Source organism: Nanorana parkeri, unplaced genomic scaffold, assembly GCF_000935625.1.
Source record: "Nanorana parkeri isolate BGI_ZX_2015 unplaced genomic scaffold, ASM93562v1 scaffold2953, whole genome shotgun sequence".
Taxonomy (NCBI): Eukaryota; Metazoa; Chordata; class Amphibia; order Anura; family Dicroglossidae; genus Nanorana; species Nanorana parkeri.
The window spans coordinates 46,809-62,021 of NW_017309221.1; the positions used below are offsets into that span (position 1 = coordinate 46,809).

Genomic DNA, 15,213 nt, shown 5'->3' on the forward strand with positions numbered 1-15,213 from the left:
ACACGCGTCGGGGGCGCATACGTGCAAAAAAGACGATTGCGCCCATTACGCCGCACATGTTACATATCGCCGCGAACGTCGCAGTGAGAGCAATAAGTTTAGGGCCATCAATCACTGATAAGACTAAACGGATGAGCGGTAAAAACGTTTAAAGCGTCGCCTATGGCTAATTTTGGTTGCGGTCGTTTTCTGCGATGTCGCGGGTGCGCGCAATTTTAAAGCTTGACATGTTTGGTGTCTATTTAACCGACGTGACCCCATCTTTTATATTTGACCAAAAAACTGGGTAATAATAAATGTTTCCTAACAATGTTAAAAAAAACGTTTTTTTTTCAAAATTTTCAGTAATTTTTCCTAATTATAATAAAAAATAAAACCCCCAGTGGTGATTAAATACCACCAAAATAAAGCTCTATCTGTCCCCAAAAAATGGTGTAAAATTCATTTCAGTACAGCGTTGCATGACGGAATAAACGTCAGTCAAAGTAACGCAGCGCTGAATACTGAAAAATGGCCTGGCCAGGAAGGGGGTCTAAACACCTGGTCTTGAAGTGGTTAAAGACTTTCTGCCTCCCCCAAATGACAATAAAGAGAACCAAAAGCATTTATTCATTTGAATATACTCCAATATAGAAGACGATGACCGAAGCAACCTAACGCAATGCAGTACTTACCGTCCTCCAGTCCGCAAAGAAATTATTTTGGAATGCCTCCTTGGTGGTGTACTCATGATCCAGCATCTTGCCGTAGAAAGTGGCCACTTCTTCAGCTGCCAAACTAAGCTTCATCAGTTCTCCTGAATACATAGAAGGGACTGAATGATTACTCTGCCCTGGCAAAAGGAGTCATAGGCCATGTTGTGTTACATTAGACTTTCTGCTCTGAATCTGTATTTACTAGCAAGGTGTTAATAGGTTTGTTTAAATTTTATATGCACTTCTTTGGGCAAAAGCTTGTGGGCACCTGACCATCACACCCATATGAACTTGGACATCCCACTCCAAAACCATTGGAATTTCACATAGAGGCCCCCATTTTGTGGCCTCCAAGTTTGGTAAGGCTTTCCTTAAGATTTTGGAGTGTGAGGGAATTCATGTCCGTTCAGCCAAAAAGCATTTGTGAGGTCAGTAAATTATCCTGGATGAGAAGAGCGACTTAATAATTGGCATTCCAATGTATCCCAAAGCTTTTCAGATGGGTTCAGGTCAAGGCTCTGTGCAGACCATTAGAGGTCCTCCACACCAAAATTGTCAAGCCATGCCTTTATGAAACAGGCTTTGTGCGCAGGGACAGTCATGTTGGAACAGAAAGGGTCCTTTCCCAAACTGTTGCCATGAGGTTGAAGTGCACAATTGTCAAAAATAATTGTGTGCTGAAGCATTTACCTTACTCTTCAATGGAGACACCTAAACCATTGGAAGTGGTGGCCACATACTTTGGGCAATATAATGGGTGTGACGGTCAGGAATCCACACATTTTTGGTCATATAGTGTATGAGAATTGGAATAAGTCCAATCAGTAAACCACTGACCTGACGGTGTAGTTAGGCTACTCGTTTGTGTAGTGCTCAGCAACATGCTTAAAGAAGAACTATGGGGTCAGTGTTTTCCCCATAGTTCTCCCAAGGGTCACGGGAGGAGATATACTAGCGCCCTCCCGTGACCCCAAACCTCAGTATAGCGCAAGCTACAGCTCATGGTAAACTGAGACCGCCGCAGCCGGGACGGATCCCGACATTAATGTCGAGATCCACCCAGCTGCGTGAGTGACAGCTGGCTCTGCCTATCTAGAGGCAGAGCCAGCTGTACCAGCCGCCTCCCCCGTCCGTTCCTCCGGTCAGCGCTGGAGGATCGGACAGGGTGAGGGGGGAATCCCTGCAGGGAGCTTTGAGTGACAGTCACCGCTCTCTGCAGGGAGATGATCGAGAAGTGAGCGAGCAACGGTATGTGTTCGCTCACTTCCTGATCTATTGAGCCGACCTGTGACAGTTTTATTGTCACAGGTCGGCTCAGATTATGAGACTGAGTGATTTTCACTTACCTTATAGTTCTCCTTTAAGAAAACTGACCTCTGAGAAGATTCATGCAATCAGGAGAGATGCCAGGAATAGCTTTGTTCAGATTCTCACCACCATGGATCTTAATTTTTACAGCTATAACTATCTGAAATACAGTTATTATAGAAAAATACTCGGCCGTCTGTATCTCCCTTCATTCGAACTCTTCAGCTGCCCAAAGACAGAGAGCATGATACAACCACCAACAGGACAGAAAATACTTGGCGTGCTCTATAAAAGTGCACAGTTGGCATCTCTGCCATCTACTAAACTGCTATACTCAAAGAAAGGATAGCACTGCCGGCCCTTACCATCATAGTAGAAGTGGACGTCCTCTGGAAGGGGTTCATATGGAGGAGCAAAATACGGGCCTTTGTGCTCCAGAAATTTCCACTTCACGCCATCTTCGTGATTGGTTTCCTCCCACCTACAAAAATGTTCACAAGTAAAAAATATGCATTATATATATACTAGAGGTGCACCAAAATGAAAATGTCAAAACCGAAATGAAAAAAAATTAATGTCAGGCCGAAACAGAAAATGTTTTTATTCTAACTTTTTCAACATTTTGTAATATTTAATTTTTTTTATAAACTTTTCAATTTTTTATATTTATTCATTTTTTATTAAATATTTTTAACTTTACTTTTAGGAGCTTCAGGGAAATATTGGGGGTCTAAACAGATCCCTGATATTTTCCTTTTAAAAATAGAAAAAGAGATTGAGGACAGAGAGCCCTCAGAGACGCAGAGAGCCCTCCCAGACGCAGAGAGCCCTCCCAGACGCAGAGAGCCCTCCCAGACGCAGAGAGCCCTCCCAGACGCAGAGAGCCCTCCCAGACGCAGAGAGCCCTCCCAGACGCAGAGAGCCCTCCCAGACGCAGAGAGCCCTCCCAGACGCAGAGAGCCCTCCCAGACGCAGAGAGCCCTCCCAGACGCAGAGAGCCCTCCCAGACGCAGAGAGCCCTCCCAGACGCAGAGAGCCCTCCCAGACGCAGAGAGCCCTCCCAGACGCAGAGAGCCCTCCCAGACGCAGAGAGCCCTCCCAGACGCAGAGAGCCCTCCCAGACGCAGAGAGCCCTCCCAGACGCAGAGAGCCCTCCCAGACGCAGAGAGCCCTCCCAGACGCAGAGAGCCCTCCCAGACGCAGAGAGCCCTCCGAGACGCAGAGAGCCCTCCGAGACGCAGAGAGCCCTCCGAGACGCAGAGAGCCCTCCGAGACGCAGAGAGCCCTCCGAGACGCAGAGAGCCCTCCGAGACGCAGAGAGCCCTTAGTCTCTTTTTCTGTGTCCCCTGTTATCAATGAACAGGAATCCTCTATACTGAGTGTTCCTGATCATTCATAACATGAGGACAGAGTGTGTTTACTATAACCACAATCATGTATGGACAGAAGGATGTAGATCACTTCCCATTCATTTATAATTTGGGATATAGTAACCATACTCTGTCCTCAATTATCTACAAACACTTCACGATCACTGACCGCTTGTACTCACTCTCCACCCTAACTCGCTGTCACAGGAGGCTGAGCGAGCGGGGCTCAGCCTGCTGTGACAGCACGGGCTGTCTCCGCCCACACCGCTCTGTGATAGGAGGCTGAGCGGTGTGGGAGGAGAGATGCCGGCTGCTCACAGCGCTCTCCTCCCGCAGCGCACGGCCGCCTGTGACAGTTTCTCTCCTCCCGGCTGGGACACAGAGCAACAGCCAACAAGAGGAGAGAATACACGGATGCACCGCTGTATCGGCCAGAAAATGGCACTTTCGGCATTATGCCAAAAGTGCCATTTCCGGCCGATATGTTTCAGCAGCCGATATATCGGAGCATCCCTAATATATACATAATTTTTTTTTTTTTTTAAAGTTGGTGTCAACTGGTGTTAAGATGGCTTGGCTGAAAAAGTGGAAATACATCAGCTTTTGGTTTGGATTTAGATATCCTTTAATGAGTGATCTTCCTTGGGTGTAAAATACTCCGGATACACATGATACCACATTACTTTGCTTTATTACGTCTACAATGTACAGTACTAACGCCAACGTGCTGTAAGCTGCTAGTACAATCATATTTAGCAGAGGCTACCACAGACCTGAAAATTACTTCCAGGGATCTTCCGAGGTTATAAGATGCAGAAAGGCTGCACTAAAGAAACAGTACAGAAGCATGGCCCCTGTATCTGCTTTCCTAATGACATATATAAACACACTGGATGCTGCAGGTTCTCCATTCTCAGCTGTTTAAAATAAAATGCCCCCCCCCCCGGCCTCACAATCCTAAAAACAGCAGACTGGCTCTATAACACTGACATTACACACACAAGGTAATGCAGTTACTTACCACAGTCTGGTACAAGGTATACTGAATGTTGCCCTCTGCACACACACTGCTAGGACACCCCACCTGTGCCCGCAGTCCGAGTATGTTCCAAGCTTACACAGCAGCCTGTATCCATTCCTGAACATGGCAAACACACCGAGGACACACACACATTCATGTCTGCTGAGCACAAGTGAGTGACCTTTTCCAGTTCAAGTTACTTCCTGAAACTCAACCAATCAGCTGCCAGCAGCAGCACACAGGGACCCTGGGAAGTGTAGTTTACAGATAGCAAGACGTTTTATAACGAGGTCAGCGCCGAGAGAGAAAAAGATTTGCCGACAGCTTTATCCTATTTTCTATAAGTATTGTGAAGGCAAGTGAAATATTACATAACTTTATAATCCAAAAATTATCTGAGAAAAAAAATCAAAACGGATTTACTTTAACTTCTTTGGGACCGGAGCAATTGTTTAAATTTTTTGCACATGCTGAAATTCAGAATTTTTGGCTATAAGATTTGCTTGAAACTACCAAACAAATATATTTTCTTAAAGCGACGAATATTAAAATGATACCTGTTGCCTTGACTACGCCCAATTGTTGCCTGCCCTTGCCCTGTGCTTGTTTCCTGGATTCACTTCCGTCTTCTTGCTTGGCACCGTGCTGACTATTTGGCTTGTTTGACTTCACTCCAGTTTCTGCTGCAGACCACGCTGACCTCTCAGCTGAACACCAGCCCTGCCGATCCTCCCAGTTACTGGACTGTCACCAGGCACAGCGACTGAACACCTTGGCACCTGTCTGTGTACTCGCTCCCTGTTCCCACATCCAGGGGTGCGAGACGAGAGCCACAAGGGAGACCTCTTCATCTAATCGGTCCTCTACTAGGTACGTGATATGCCTGTTGCAGTCCTGGGCTACCCCTGGAGAAGCGGGAGAGCCCGGCAACAACGGTGTACAGTGCGGCACCTGGATCAAATCAGACATAAAAGCCAGGAGGCCGCTGAAGAAAACAGTACCAAGATCATAGCTACTTCTACAGCCGTGATCTTGTATAACCAGTTGGGGTCCAGGGCGTACAGGTTACTCCTACGGTCCTTAAGTTATGCTTTGGAAATTGGAAAAAATTGATTTTGTACTTTTCTTTGTGTTCAATAAAACACACAGCAAAGATCAGTAGATCTTAAAAGGAGAACTATGGGGTCAGGGCTTTTCCTCATAGTTCTCCTTAGGGTCACGGGAGAACACAAACTAGCGTCCTCCCTTCACCCTAGGCTCAGTATATAGGGAGCTACAGCTCATATACTGAGACGCCGCAGCCATGATGGATCCTGACATTACTGTCTGGATCCACCCAGCTGCGTGATTGACAGCTGGCTCTGCCTATCCAGAGCCAGCTGTGCCCGCCCCCTCCCCCGTTTCACCAGTCAGCACTGGCGGATCGGGCAGGGGGAATCCCTGCAGGGAGCCGTGAGTGACAGTCACCGCTCTCTGCCGGGACAGGATCGAGAAGTGAGCGAGCGCCGCTATGTGTTCTCTCACTTCCCGATCTACTGAGCTGACCTGTGACAGTTTCATTGTCACAGGTCAGCTCAGATTATGAAGCTAAGTGAAAATCACTCCCCTCATAGTTCTCCTTTAACCACGAGTTATGCTGCCACCTGCAGGAGTAGAGTGCCAGGTACATAAAAAAAATAAAGGCAGGCGTAGGGGCAGCCAACCCCCCACTGTGCCCCATCTGCTAACATATCCTCAGTTAGTAACAAACTGGTAAAGGGGCACAGAACAACTCATAACAAGCTAACATATCTAGAAGGGCGGCTGTTCTGTTCATCTATGAAAGCAAAGAAAATAATAAAAAAAAAAAAGGAGAAAACAACAAAAGTCTATTTTTCTCTTCCAATCATTGAAAACACAGCAAAGAGCAGTAGATTTTGACCAACCAGCAATTTTCACAGAAGGGCAGGCAAGGAGGGAAACAATCAGTCCGAAAAAGCAGCGATCATACTGCAGCCTGCAAGAACTCACACCCAAAACTAGCAACCGTGGAAGCAAAAAATAAAATAAAAAAAGACGTCTTATAAAACTTAATACAGCTGTGAACCGGACAGCAAACTGCCAGAATCCTGGGAAACCAAAGCCCACTGATAGAAAGCCAAAGACACGCTCGCCACTCTCATAGAATAATCTGCGACTGAAGTCTGTAGAGCAGGGGGTAGCAAACCTTCGGCCCTCCAGCTGTGGTGAAACTACAAATCCCATGATGCATCTCTTTGGGAGTCATGTCTGTGGCTGTGAGAATCTTGCAATGCCTCATGGGATTTGTAGTTCCACCACAGCTGGAGGGCCGGAGGTTTGCTACCCGCTGCTGTAGAGAATAAGCCTGAATGATAACCTGTCGAAATCCACCTGGAAAATCGAAAGAGACGGCCAGACCCTATCGAGGGTCATCTGTGATAAAGCCAAAAAATGAAAATATATCATACAAAAGAAACACATTAGTAAATCAACATCGCTCTGATCTCCCAAACTCACATCTAGACAATGCAATGTCTGCTCCCGGTGATAAACCGACTTGGGACAAAGTGAAGGTAAAACTACGCTACCTGGCCAAAAATAATATTTCGTTGGACCATCTTTAGCTCCGATTACGGCACACATGCGCCGTGGCATCGTTATAAAAAGCTTGCAATGTCACAACATTTATTTCAGTCTAGAGTTGCATTCATTTTTCACCAAGATCTTGTAGTGACGGGAGAGTCGGAACACTGCGTAACGTCTTCTCCAGAACATCCCAAAGATTCTCCATGGGCTTAAAGGAGGAGAACTATGAGGGGGGGGGACTGTCACAGGTCGGCTCAGTAGATCGGGAGGTGAGCGAACACATACCGGCGGGGAGGGGGGCGGGTACAGCTGGCTCTGCCTATGAAGCCGGTGTTCTAGCGAAAGAAAACCAACTTCACGACCAATCAGGAAGCTGGGCGGTGAGTCATCAGGTGCCGACCCGCTTCACGATTGGCTAGGAAGCCAGCTTCACTTGTTGCTAGGCACCCTGGCTCCCTGACCAATCAGGCAGCACATCATGACCCGCTTCCCAATTTCCTCATTGGCTAGGAAGCCGGCTTCACTTGTTCCTAGGCAGCTTGGTTTCCTGACAAAGTCATTACCCACCGCCCGGCTTCCTGGTGGGAAAGGATGCCGGCTCCATGCTCCCTCGGCACTTGCGGTCAGAGGGAGATCTCCCTCTGACCAGAAGTTCCGGCATTGGAGACAAGTATCGGAGCATTTGGGCGAGTACTAGTAGGTGCATCCCTAGTTTACAGTGCCCAAAGATGATTAGAAGCAGATTGATTATGCTTCAGGGCTATGTGCTGGACCGCAACAGTCAATGGCAACCAATGGTTTCAATGCTTCAGTTAGCAGTCTGGGGGACAGCAGGCTGCACACCGATGGATTGCATGTTGGAACAACAGATATACACATACCACTTCCATTTGGATGCATCCTCCTCTTTCTGTTTCTCTTCTTTGCTCTTCTTGGTCTTTACCTCTCCTCCCTTCTCTTGGGTCTTCTTGGCCCTTGTCCCCTCTCCCTCAGTTTTGCTCCTCTTAGTCTTTGTTTCCTGAAGTTTGCTCTTCTTGGTCTTAGACTCCGGTCCTTCCTCCCTGCTCTTCCTCTTTAGGGCAGTAGCTGCTTTTTGCTTTTTGAAGAAGTCTTCTTCATTATCCGCAGACATGTCTCCACTGTCCAGGCTAGGCCTGCTTTTCTTCTGCTCACCATCAGATTCCATGTCCTCATCTTCTCGTTCCCGCTTCATGCTTTTGGGTTGTTCTTTGTCCTTTTTGTCATCACCTTTCTTCTCCTCTTTTCTGTGATTCTTTCCTTTAGAACTCACTTTAGTGCTTTCTTGGTGCTTGGTTTTTGGTTTCTTCTCCTCCAAGTGTGCATCTTGAAATAAATCTAGGTCAACCAGCATCCTCTTCCCAAAGACCCCCTTCACATCAGTTACCGGACCTTTAACTGGTGTTTGAGAGTCTGCTTTTCCTTCCTTTATCTGGAACTGACCGTTCTCCATTTCAGAATGATTGATTGATATGTCATCGTGTATACTTGTCTCTTTCCCCTTAGACTTCGAGTGGTATTTGTGCGTCTTTTCCCTCTCGTGATCCTTGTGCGTCTTTTCCCTCCTGTGGTCTTTGTGCGCCTTTTCCCGCTCGTGGCCCTTGTGAGTCTTCTCCCTCTCAGGATCTTTGTGTGTCTTTTCCCGCACGTGGTCCTTGTGCGTCTTTTCCCTCTCGTGGCCCTTGTGCGTCTTTTCCTTCTCGTGGTCTTTATGAGTCTTTTCCCTTTCATGCTTATCTTTGTTGCTGGAAGTGCTCTTTCCTTCCCCTGTGCATTTCTTGTCCTTTTCAAGCAGGTCTCCATTTTTTGGCTGCTCTTTTGTTTTGTCCTTTTTGGTGTCTTTCACAGTTTTGGAGTCCTTTACTTTTTCCCGATCTTTGTCGCTCTTAGCCTTTTCTTTTCCCTCTTGTTTGTGGCTGGTCTCTTGGACACATTCCTTATTTCTCTTACCAGACTTTTCCTCATTTCTTTTTTTGTCTTGTAATTTAGGGGCATCCTCCACTGTGGAACGGTTCTTGGCCTCTGAACCCCTTTCTCCCAAAGCAAGACTTTCACCATTCTCCCCTCCTTTATTCAAAGCGAGGCCGTTATCCTCCTTCCCACCTTCCGAAGCAAGAATGCCGGTCTCACATTTTATAGCGGTAGCAGGGTCAGTGTTTTTAACCTTCGGGTCTCCAGTATCTTTTGGAGTAACATCTGCATCAGATTTGCAATTCTTATGTGATGGATCACCATTATTGGACAGGGCATTGTTAGAAAGGAATTCTGACTGCAAAAAAACAAATAAAAAGAACTTACATTTTTTTTTTTTAAGCGACATTTGATTTTAAACTGGATCTAAAAAGCCGGAGGAAACCCAGTAGTAGTGGAGAAGATTAAAATAACTCAGGGCTAAATTCCCTAAAGAGTTAAATTCCCTCATGAAGGTTTGAGGTAAAATAACTAATAAGATATTTAATTCTTAAGTATACAATTTAGGGATGCACCAATACTGGTTTAAAATAATTTCCATAAAAGTAACCACATCTGATAACCACTCCAGATGCTTTAAAGCCTTGGTTCTCAACTGGTGGGTCGCGACCCCATGTTCAGTGTGTTGCTGCATACCTTCCACTTTTCTAGACGAGAGGCTCCTCAGCCTCCCCCTAGCATTGCACTGTCAGTTCCCGCGCCAAGCAGCCATTCAAAATATGCTGCCCGGCGCCGAGTGTCAGCCTGAGGTGGGATGGGCTGGGGGTATGGCCATTCATACGTGCATTGCTTGCAGCTCCCTCACGTGTCCTGTGGAGGTGCCTGGACCGGAGTGATGTCACATTCAGGCTCCTGACACCTCTACAGGGTGTGCAAGGGAGCTGTGCCAGCAATGCCCATATGGATGCAGCTCCATCACAGCACAGCAGCTCACACTGGACCCCAGGCTGAGGATCCACTCCAGTTCCCGTAAGGTGGGGAGACTGGGTGGATTTAAAAACAAAAAAATTTGGGGTTTGTGAGAATGTCTGTGTGTAAGATTGTGGTTGTGTATGTATATCAGTGTTTTTGAGGGCCCGTTCACACTAGTACCGTTCGATTTAACACACGGTACCATGCAATCTCACCTACTGTGCATTCTGGTGTCGGTGGTGCTTTGAGTTGCCATTCATTTGAAGGGTAACCCAAATGCACCTCCCACCCACAGTTCGTATGCCCGCATCGATATGCGCGGTACACAATGCCTCGCGTTCCATTGCAGTGCGACTTGGGTCGCGACTTAATGACCAAGGACAAATGTGGGTCCTGAGGTTACACAGGTTGAGAACCACTGCTTTAAAGTGACACGAAACTCAGTTAAAACCTAAAAATACATTCAAGAACCTTAACTATGAACAACAATGAATCTTATTTGTGTATCACTCGGCTGTAGATCCTCCAATCATCTCTGAATTGGTGCTGACACTGTCCTTCCTTCTGGAGGGGGGCTACGTCTGTTCCCCATGGTCCCGGTGTGTGTTGTAAAGTAGTCACCGCTCCAAGCTCGCTCCCAGGATGGACTGCAGTCTCATGTTTAGTTTACTAATTTGTATTGAAATTGTAGTCCATCCCCCCTCCCCGAGTGATGCACAAATAAGATAGTTAAGGTACCTGAATATATTTTTAGATTTTATCTGAGTGTCACTTTAAGGCCTCATTCACACACACAACGCAAGCAAAATTGTATATTGCGTATATACGAGCGTCTATGCGCTCGTATATACGCTCGAGCGTCTATATACTATATGCAATCCCAGAATGCATCACTCGTAATGGAATTTTAATGTGCTGTACGCATAGACGCTCGTATATGATTGTACATATGCGCGTAAACACGCGTATGTGCCCGTAAATACGCAGAGATATGCTGCCCGGATGCATCTCTGTTCCATTCTGTTTTTGCGCATATATAGGCTGCGCAAATATACGGCTCCATACGCGGCTGTGTGTATGGAGCCATTTATTTGCATATGGTACAATACGTACGTACGCGTGTATATGCGCGGCAGTGTGAATGAGACCTTAAGCATCTGGAGTGGTTACTTTGTGGAAATTATTTAAAAATTTACCTTTGTACAATTTTTAACCCTTTAAAAATGTTATACGTATAGTAAAAGCATTTAAAGATATTCTACATCCCACCTGCTGATTGGTTGTTTTCTCCTCACGGATATCACGAGCTATAGCTGCCCACTCAGACACAGGCCTAGACGTGGAAAAATAAAATATGAAAACTTGACATAAGCAAATGTGAAGATTGCAGTAACATACAGATCCAGCAACGCGACTGGCTGCTATTGTTTGTTACAGGTCATCACTAGTCTTTCTTCCCCCTTAAAAAATATTCCCTCAGGTTCCCTTTAAACTATAGCAATATAAAACGCCAAGAGAGGCGAGCACCTAGAGGTAAGTACACATACCCTAAACCAGGCTCTCTCAACCCTTTTATTCCAGAGGAAATAAAAGATTTTCAGGTGTCAGGGAACCTTTGCTACAACAATTCATTGTGGGGTAGAGAGAAAAATGCCCCTTATGTTGGTGGCTAGTGAGATAAATGCCCCCGGTACAGTGGAGGCCAATATGGAATAGGTGTACCAAGTGGAGTATAATGGAGAGCGGATAGTAATAATTGATCTGTTATAAAGGGAACACCAAGTATACAAACTGTGCTTGTTCACTTAAAGTGACATTAAACCCTCAGATTTTTTAACATAAACCAATACTGTAATGTGTGCCTTACTGTAATCCATGGTAGTTTCCCTTCTCTTTGCTGCTCTTCCTTTTAAATCTGTATCTCTTTTCATGCTGGGGGAGAACTTCTGTTTTGCAGCAGACTGCCTTGTCTCAGGAATGGATACACGGTGTCTGTGTGTAGGTTCACAACCTGAGCCAGCACTACAGGAAGAGGCACTCAGCTGCAAAGGGAAGTTCTCCCCAAGCATGAGAAGAGATAGATTTAAAAGGAAGAGCAGCAAAGAGAAGGGAAACATCCATGGATTACAGTAAGGCGCACATTACAGTATTGGTTTATGTTAAAAAATCTGAGGGTTTAATGTCACTTTAACAGAGCGACAAACTTCCATCCGCTTAACGTCAAGGGATACATGATGTCATTTATGTGAAAGGGTTAAACTGAATCAAATGTAGTGAGTAGAAATTAGGAATGCACCGATACAGATACTAGTATCAGTGCGGATACCGAGCATTTGAGCAGGTACTCACTCACCAAAATGCTCCGATACCAGAACTTCCAGTCCGAGGGAGATTTCCTCTGACAGGCAGTGCCGCGTGGGAACATGGAGCAGGCTTCCCGGCCAATCAGCATCGAGCCAGCCAAATAGCATAGAGTCGGCTTCCTGGGCAATCAGGAAGCCGGGCGTGTGTCATTACCCGCCTCCCGGTTTCTTGAGTGCATGGGAAGCCGGCTCCATGCTAGCAGAAGTACCGGCATCAGTGAGTACTGAAATATAAATATCGGTACTCGATGCCGAAAAACTGGTGTCAGTGCATCCCTAGTAAAAATGTATTTTTCACTTTCATGTCGCGGTTTAGAGCGCTAGCACATCAGTGCAAACCCCCAAGAATGCCACTTACCTAGCGTTAAAGGGGACCCTTCACCCCAAATTGGAAAAGATAGGATTTTGTTCTTACTGTAAAACCCGTTTCTCAGAGTCCATTGAGGGACACAGCTCTGAAGAATTCTGAGACGTAGGGTTATGCTGCTGCCTCTAGGAGAAATGGACACTAGGCAAACAAATGAAAAACCTGTCACTTTAAAACCAATTTCCACCTTTGGTCAAAGTGACCAAACTTGATTGTGGATATCTCTGTTCACTGTGGACACACCGTGGATTTATTTACAACCTCACTGGATTTGAAGTCTTATGTATATTACAAACAGCATATGAAAAGGACACGGATAGGGTAGATGCTAACGATTCCGTGCACTTTTGATATAAAACTAGGTATGCACAGATAGCGGTATTTCGGTATCGAGTACCGATATTTTTTTTCGGTACTCGCCGATACCAAAAGTCCCATTCAGCAAGCCAGGCGGCGTGTAAAGACTCGCCACCTGGCTTCCCCATTAGCAGGGAAGCCGTACCCATGCTTCTCGTCACTAGGTGACGAGGGAGCATGGAGCCGGCTTTCTGGCTAATCAGGAAGTCGGGCGCTGTGTAATGACGCGACGCCCGGCTTCCTGATTGGCCATCAAGCCGGCTCCGTGCTCCAGCGTCATGAGGTGACGAGGGAGCATGAAGCCGGCTTCCCGACCAATCAGAAAGCCGGGTGCCGCGTCATTGCCCTGGTCGGAAGCTGCCCACCAATCAGGAATCACCAATCACAAGTGATGAGAGAGCATGGAGCCGGCTTCCCAGCCAATGGGGCAGCGTGTAATGACGCGCTGCCCTGATACCGGAAGTATCGGGCTAGGCATCGGAGCATATGGGGGGAGTACGAGTGCATATGCATACTAGTATCGGTCTTGGTGCATCCCTAATATAAACTTTACAAATATGTTGTTATTTAATTCATCATTACATAGTTTTTCAGAAAGGGGGATTAGGATGACAGACAAAGATTTGCCTAATTTGGGGTGAAAAGTCCCACTTTAAAAAGGACCTACTCATCAGCAAAGCAAAACAAATAAATGTCCGACATGTGGCACCCTAACTGACTGGCCAAGGCCCCCCTCCAGTGTCGGACAGGAAAGCTGGATGGTCATTGGGCAGCAAGACACTGATAACCGACTTCAGACAACCTGATCAGGTACACAAGTAGAGAGCACAGACAACAAGGTACAGTGATATAAATTTGATTCAACCCCAAGTCTCATGAATACAAGTACATTAGGTAGAGAGCCTTCTGAATGCCCTTTAGATTTCTAGTCCTTCTGGATAAAAACATTTACAGAAATAGATCATTCCAGACATGACACCTGGGAAGAGACTCCAAGCATGTTTGCATGAGTACGTACCCATCACATTCCTCCTGGTGGTGTTGTCTCTTCTGGTCTGGTTTAGGCTCTTCTTCCAGAATATTACTGTTCTCATCTAAGTTAAAGGAACCTCCTGGTGGCCTAAAACCATAAAATATTTTAATGACCAATCATTTCCACAAAGAAAAGCTGAGATCACAGCTAAACAGGACAGCTGTGAGGACATTCATGGATTTAAAGTTCAAAGAGAACATGTACTGCAGAAGATATTCCCAGGTAAAGCAAGCAAAGGGAAAATGACTAGTCACCAGCATTGCTCCGATACCAAATGCTCGGATACTGAAACGTCCAGTCAGAGGGAGATCTCCCCTGACCGGCAGTGCAGCAAGGGAACATGGAGGCGGCTTCCCAGCTAATCAAGAAGCCTGGCAACGGGTGATGACTCGTGGCCCGGCTTCCTGATTGGCTAGGAAGGCGGCTGCTCAGCCAATCAGCCGAACAGCACGGAGCCAGCTCCCCGGCCAATCAGGAAGCTGGCAGCGGCTAATGACCCACCGCTCAGCTTCCCGATTGGCTGTGAAGCCAGCTCCATGCCAATTGGCTGGGATGCTGGCTTCCCGGGCAATCAAGAAGCCGAGCTGGGCGGCATGTCATGAAACGCTGCCTGGCTTCCTGTTATGCCGGCTCCATGCTATAGGAAGTACTGGTATTGGTACCCGGTATCGGCAAGTAACGAAATATAAACCGATACTCCATACCAAAAAACAGGTATCGCAGCATCTCTAGTTACTTTATACTAGTGATGCACCGATACCGGTATTTTGGTACCGAGTACCGATCATTTTTTTTCGGTACTCGCCGATACCAAATTACCGAGTAACGGAAGTCCCATTCAGGAAGCCAGGTGGCGTGTAATGACTCGCCACCCGGCTTCCTGATTAACAAGAAAGTCTGTCCCCTCTCACCTTGGCATGTCCAGCCTGTCACCCCCGGGGCCTCTCCAGCCAGGAGCGGCCTTCCTCCGGTACCCAGCCGGAGCCGCCTTGCTGGCCAATCATGGAAGCCGGGCGCCGTGTAATGACGTGGTGCCCTGCTTTCCGATTGGCCAGGAGGCCAGCTCCATGCTCCCTCTTCATGAGATGACGAGGGAGCATGAAGCCGACCTCCCGGCCAATCAGAATGCCGGGCGCTGCATCATTACACGACGCCCGGCTTCCTGATTAGCCAGCTTCCCGACCAATCGGGAAGCCAGGCAGCGCGTCGTTA

The 15,213-nt window shown here is 46.8% G+C and overlaps 1 protein-coding gene across 1 annotated transcript in view; it reads right to left on the reverse strand.

Annotated features, from left to right (window-relative positions):
* LOC108802563 (DNA topoisomerase I, mitochondrial-like) overlaps window positions 1-7,897 on the reverse strand; it is a 29,005-nt gene extending 21,108 nt beyond the window's left edge. The window contains exons 1-3 of the mRNA XM_018574420.1: window positions 7,862-7,897; window positions 2,369-2,484; window positions 675-796 (exon numbers count right to left, since the gene is read on the reverse strand). Coding sequence (XP_018429922.1) covers window positions 675-788 — 114 coding nt within the window. The 5' untranslated portion in view covers window positions 789-796; window positions 2,369-2,484; window positions 7,862-7,897. The remainder of the gene's footprint in view (window positions 1-674; window positions 797-2,368; window positions 2,485-7,861) is intronic.
* Window positions 7,898-15,213: the final 7,316 nt, after the last annotated feature.